The sequence below is a fragment of the Ixodes scapularis genome, unplaced genomic scaffold, assembly GCF_016920785.2.
Source record: "Ixodes scapularis isolate PalLabHiFi unplaced genomic scaffold, ASM1692078v2 PGA_scaffold5__190_contigs__length_132052651, whole genome shotgun sequence".
NCBI classification, from domain to species: domain Eukaryota; kingdom Metazoa; phylum Arthropoda; class Arachnida; order Ixodida; family Ixodidae; genus Ixodes; species Ixodes scapularis.
The window spans coordinates 86085838-86092399 of NW_024609880.1; the positions used below are offsets into that span (position 1 = coordinate 86085838).

The 6562-nt window shown below is 37.1% G+C and overlaps 1 protein-coding gene across 1 annotated transcript; it reads right to left on the reverse strand.

Moving 5' to 3' along the window:
- Window positions 1-4131: 4131 nt before the first annotated feature.
- LOC115328008 lies at window positions 4132-6311 on the reverse strand. The gene is made up of 5 exons (XM_029989081.3): window positions 6259-6311; window positions 5771-5826; window positions 5273-5285; window positions 5126-5169; window positions 4132-4504 (listed from the first exon to the last, which is right to left on the reverse strand). Exons 1-5 carry the CDS (start codon window positions 6285-6287, stop codon window positions 4212-4214), a joined length of 435 nt encoding a protein of 144 aa, XP_029844941.2. The 5' UTR covers window positions 6288-6311; the 3' UTR covers window positions 4132-4211.
- Between the last annotated feature and the right edge of the window lie 251 nt (window positions 6312-6562).

The window sequence follows — 6562 nt, forward strand, 5'->3', positions numbered from 1 at the left end:
AACAGCCGTTGAATTCATTTTCTCCCACAAAACGGTGACTGGCAGAAAAAGTGCAATCACAGTGTTCCCCTCTTTATTTAAACAAGGTACACTTGCAGGCTTGAGGCTGATGAGGCCTGAACCGAAACTTGGATTTTGCAAAGTAAGGCTGCAGAAGTGTTGGACGGGACGCTACAAAGCCAAAACATCCCTCGTACATCCATATCTCCAACGGATGGCCGTAATTTTGGAAAAGAAGGGCAAGATCAAGCGAGTTCTTTGACGTAACTGTCCTCCGGGAGAATTTGAGAATGAGGAGAAGCGGTCTCGCTTCTCTCCTCCTCACTTCGATTCACCAGCTTGACGGGACGTACGGTACGGTAAGATGGGCCCTCCGGTACGAACTGCACATGTGCTACCGCAGAAGACTCCCACATCAGCAGCCAACTGCACAATGCCACAATGTCGAATGTGATTCATGTTCAGCGTGTTTAAATATTCAGTCGAGATTCAGTTTGACGCATATAACATCAAGGGTTTTTGAACCCTGCAATGTTTTCTCCGAAATAATATCCAAACATGATTATACACGAAGGAGGAAGTTTACCTAATTGATGCGCATTTTTAAACCCGAATATTATTGCCCTTTAGCAGTCGGTGTACCAACAATTTAAAAAAGCGCTTACGGATTTCTGTGGTTTATACCTCAACGCATACCTTTGCATAAGCTGTCATAGTCAATGGTTAGAAATTATCAGCTGCAAATTGTTGCTTAGGAGGCTCTTAAGATCACACTAAAATAACTTAATATCTTTTTTATTGTTTTATTTTTAGAACTATACACGGTTGTAGATTTTTTCCAACGTAGTTGTACAGCATAATCTCTACGCAAGAGGGACTTGATGCTCATAATGTGGAACGCTGAGATGTATTTCCATTTCTCTTTTGTGCAGCAAACAACCTGTGAGTGATGAGTGCTCTACTAAATGAAAACTTCTAAAGAGAAAGATATTATCGCTCTCTTTGATATGTGAATACAAAATAATCTTTGTAAGGAAACTTTCAAAACACATCTCACACCAAATGCGTGGTCAGGTGAGACAAAACTATTAATCTCAATCAACCGTTATCTAAAGAGTTTCCTTAAGAAACTTCATAAAACATATGTTGTTGATATAGATGCAGTAGATTTAATTTTATTTGATTTTTATATAACGTGATTAGTTAATTTTAGGCTACAAATTTTGAGAGACGTCGCCTCAATAAATAGTATACCGCAATACGAATTACTTTGTGTTTTGCTTCTTTCGTTTTTATTTTAGTACCTTGTCTAAAACACAACTTCAGAAGTATATAAAAAAACAAATATTGATCACATCACGCGCTAAATTTACGACGCATTTAATTTCCGATTGTCGTTATTTATATTGACACTATTTACACTTTAAACTTTGTTATCTTCACTGATACAACGCACAAACCCATGAACCACCAAGAACAAAGTCACCGCCGAATGGAAGCTCCTAAAGACTTTAATTTCAGCCAAAAAAATTTATATTTTCAATAGTTTAGTGAAGCAAGTATTTGGTAGACCACCATATAACTTGCGCTCTTTACGAAAGCCACAGCAGACTTGAAAGACTTGCAAGGCATTGCCTTTTGAAGTACCGAAATCATGAAATTATTGGAGCTTCCGAGTCGCAGCTGCCCCGTTTATTAAGTTGAGTACAATTTAGAATGGCTCCCCCTTGCTAACTAATCTACTAAGTATTGTCGTACTCCATCTGGTGCGTGATGAGATCATAGCTACCGGCAGTGGAGATTGCGGATATCATTTTTGTTTTCTGATAATATCATAGGCTGTAGGCGTGTGACTTATCACTGTGCACTGCTGCATTTGCATTTTTGTGTAAGATATTTGCGGAGACAATCTAATCAATCGTCAGGTGGGAGGTCTAGGAATATTTCATTGGCGTCAGTGTGGCCATTTTATTTGATATTTTCCGCCTCCGTCGGCGTCACAAGATAATCTCTCGCAGTCTGAAGCGTTCACGGAAAATATGTTATTTCAGATTTTACGCTTTCCTAATCATGCCTTTCGAGCATATTACCAGTACGAATTTGGCACAAGAGAAAAACTCAAGTTTTAGATCAAAACCTCATTCCTTCCCTGTACGCGCGAGGTCTATTACGAACACGTTAAGCTTATTCGCTTTGAACAGTGCTCACGACAAGATAAATTGAGAGTGAACGAAGAAGATGATGCAACCTTTGTCTCATCCAATAAATAAATAAAAAACTGTATTCACAAAAATACATTCTTTCAAAAGGCTGAGGTTGAATATAAATAATAGATAAATAAATAAAACAAATATTAAATATTTGGCCCTCATTGAGTCGCCCCGTGCGCACATATTCAGTTTTAATTTTCTTGCCCAAGTTGTCGTTACGTGTTACTTATCAAAAACTGCGACTTTTTCCTGTCATTTTATTACTTTTGGAGTCAAATATACAAAATTACAAAAGAGGGAAAGATTGAAACTAAATCAGAAAGCCTGACATAAAACTGGAAATTCGGACGATCTTAATAAAACAACGTGGTAGAGCAACCACAAGTTAATGAAGAAGTGTGAAAACTAGAGACAGAAACAAACAACAATTATAGGGGATAGTTTGGGCCATCACCGATTATGTTCCGCAATATTTTAAATATAAACATACCCAGCAACAATTTTTCACTTGTTATTTGTCATACTCCGCTTGTACATATGCAGCAGTTTACTTCTTTGCTGCGATTGAACACTTCACGAACTTGGTGTGCCATTACGACATATAGATTCTTATTTGTTTCAGGAAGTATTGCCGCACTAAAGTGGTGCATTTAAATCGACATCCACGTTTTCGCGTTCCTGATATCTAACTTAGACCCTTGCTTGATGTCTAGGTTAACTTAAACTGACTTATATGTGTAGCCATGTTGAAATTTACTGTAATCCTTGGTTCGAGGTATTTTCTTCTAGTACCCACGAGATCGCCTAAGCAGTAAAACTTTTTAAAATAAAAATATTGCATTTTTCTGATCACGTAACTTTCGTTACGGGAAAAAGGACAAAGGATTACAATATAAATATTACAGAAATAAAGTATGTTTAATTTCAGTTATTGTTACAGAAACTACTTTGTTTGTATTAAAATAGTTCAACAAAACGAAAGTTAACATCATTAAAAGAGCTCTATTAGGCAACGCGGTAGCGAAACCTAACTTGGTCACGTTTGGCAATCCAAGGGACCCAATTTGGACCTCTTTCGTCTTGCTACAAATCGGTTTAAGCGGCTTAACCTAACTAGTACTTAGTTTAAAAGTATTGCGGCATGTCAAAATTTGGCTTTCCGCCGATTCACCACAGAAGTGCCAACGAGCCATAAGGGAGCCAAAGATATAAGGTGACATCCGAGTAATCAAAAAGAGTGAAGACTAACTCCTGTCAAATCTGCCGGCTTACACCCAAACCGACAACTACGATGATTTTTATGTCTGATAAAAGATAGTTCTTATGATAACTAGAATCTTTAACATAAATGTTTTAAATAAATATTTATTATATAACCGCGCTTAGAGACAATTTCAGCATCAGCTAGTCATAGAGTGTTCCGTTTTGTATACAAAAGCGCGGCTTTACACATTATCATCGACAAGTTTCACTTGTTTTTGGTTGCGGTTATTTGAGAGCCCCGACCACACGCATTGTTGAATGTGACCATGGCTATTGAACTTGAAAGTACCTCAAGAGGTTTTCCCGTTTTTTTTCTTTTCTCGAATATCACCAGCAACCAACGCCCAAAAGTATTCTATATGGCCAGAATTAGCTTCACAGCAGAGCCTGTGAATTTTTTAAGAACACCTGTTAATTATGATCGTTGCGATCATAATTAACAGGTGTTTAAAAAATACATAAATTAAGACGCTTTTAGTGCAAATTTAGCTTTGATAATAAACTATTACCCTGCCATAAAGGTATAGTTTTCGCGCTTTGTGCCCTTCATAAAGCATGCATTCGAGAAGGTAGCGTTGTTCCACAAAAGACTTTACCGGCTGCAGAGAGTATGTTATAATGCACGAGTAAATACAGTCCAAGACACTTAAAAAAAAACTTTAGACCTTTAGAGAGAGCTTTTATTTTGCTTCATGTACTATTTTAGGACAACCGTCCAGGTTGCAGTTGAATCGATGTCTATCCCATGGCACCCACAATAATGCCAGCTATCTTGTTGATCACGACTTGTGTGACGATGGTCTTCGCAGCGCTAGTGATCACTTCACGCCAGCCATAGGCGGCAGCTTCGTCGTCGAGCTCGTCAAGGATGTCTTCTTTGGCAGCGTTAGCGATCAGAGCTTCAAGCTCGGAGTTCAGCAGTTCAAGCTTCTTGCGTTCGTCTTCCGTCTCGGGGGTATAATTTCCCTGCAGCCACTGGCCCGCTTTCTCAAAAGCTTTGCCAAGGTCTTGCTTCAATCGGTATTCCTCGCCTGAAGTAAAAAGTACCATATATGCATTTCCGAATCATGCCGTTATAACTACTTTATAAAGAACCCGTACTCGCCGTTGATTTAATAATGTCCGAAATGTGCCCTGCGAAAATTCACATAAGTTGTACTGTGCTACAAAACTAGTAGTTTTTGCTTTTTTTACATGGGTTATGTTGTGCATTATTATTACACCCTTCGGCCTCATGACTTCCTGAATAACAAAACGTATCCAATAATAAGGATATCCTGTTTCTAATAATCAAGTATATTTGAGAAAAATAAACACATGAATGGGCTAAAATATAAATATAAAATTGAGCAACCCAGGCAAATATATAAATATATACATATGGAATGTTGTACTTTGTAAATCGACTACTGTTCTTTTGACCTTATCAACACCATCTGAATTTCCTAATTATTCTAAAACTATGTTGAGCCATTTTACGTGGATCGAAATTTGCCACCGACGAAAAAGAGTGCCCCAATAATGTCTCTGTGAACTAGATCTTGTATTCAGCTGAATAAATAACGTAATCATTGAGAGATATATTTTTTATGGGTATATGTTAGTAAGTGCTCTACATTTTTAGAATAATTATTAGCTTAGCAGTTTCATACCTTCATCAGCTACACCCTGTAGGACGGGGTCGGTTGCTCTCTCGCTAAGAGAAAAAAATAATAATGAGGGTATTTAAAGATCTATTTTGAGAAAATGTAGACTGATTTAAAATTTAGATACATACTGGAATCAAAGGATGTACTTACACTGCCGCGCCATCTGCAGAGAACAAAAAGAAAAACACGTAATTATTCACTTAAGTCAGTAATATCATTGTCGTCGGACACGTAAAAGATAAAGTAATGGTTGAATAGTTAAAAAGGGAAACTCCTGCTCCTGAATTGACTCATTACTTTGACATAATATATATGATTTTATCTCGCTCACACAAATTGAACATTGTGTTCGAAAGTTGGTCCAGTCACCTTAGAAAAACACTATTCTGAGATGTTTATTATAAAAAACTTCAACATTTTAAAGCGGACATAATGTCAGTGTTTCCTTGATTAAAACAGAAGTTTTTTTTGTTTTTTTTACTTAAGCAGATTGTGCTGTGCCGCGTTTGGTCCTCTCGGCGCCTGGAACGCTTTCGCATTCATGACTTATACGAACTGCTTAGTTGTCCTCGGAATGTTTAGATTGTACATACTACCACAAATGATGCAAGGGAGATTGCAATTTTATAAAAAAATTGTATTACTCACATGCATTCGTTGCCAACGCCAATGCGAGCAGGAGATAGAGCTTCATTTTCAAAATGCTGCGTTGTGGAAAACATTTTCGCAATTAAATGAATGTTTTGTCAATGGAAATAAAACCGAATATTCAATTTTTTGTACCTTATTTCGTCTACATCATAGCAAACCTTATTATAGATTTTCGTATCTCTTTCAAATAGGTCGTTGAGGGTTCATAAATATATGTAGCACCCTATTATCCTTAATTTTTATATCTAAAGATTGTCTCCTGCGAAGCAATCATGCCCGTAAAGAAGACAAAAAAAACCTTTCGAAGTATCTTCTTGAGTACATTGTTTTAACAAAATACCTTTGCAGTGAACTTAATATGCAGCGTTTTTATACTTGGTTTCAATTAATGATCCACTAACCTGAACGAAGTTGTTAATAATATTATTAACACCAACACAATAAGATTTGGATAGTGAACAAGATGTCGGTTCTAAGAGACTTACCCAAGCTCAACCCTAGAAAAAGTGCTCATTGCCCACTTTGCGTTTCATTTTATAGACAATTGCAAGTCCGGAAAAGAATAGCTTGATTAGTTTCCCTGAAATTGATTTGTTATCTTTGATATAATATCGCGGGTCGAGCTGCGCATACTTTCATTACCTTGGGTTCGTCTGATAAGTGTTACTATGTGGCATGATGTAGGAAAACCTAGAGTTTCTTAAGCTTGAAAAGCGCCTGCCTTAAAAATGTCTGGTTTTGTGCATTTCCACAAGTACACAATATTTTTTTTAGTTTAATCTCAACCCC

Coding starts and splice junctions, on each gene's coding strand:
- LOC115328008 (XM_029989081.3), bottom strand. CDS start 6,287: ATGAGCACTTTTTCTAGGGTTGAGCTTGG. Junction 5,827..6,258: donor TTTTCTAGGGTTGAGCTTGG/GTAAGTCTCTTA, acceptor TCCACAACGCAG/CATTTTGAAAATGAAGCTCT. Junction 4,505..5,125: donor ACAGGGTGTAGCTGATGAAG/GTATGAAACTGC, acceptor TTTTTACTTCAG/GCGAGGAATACCGATTGAAG.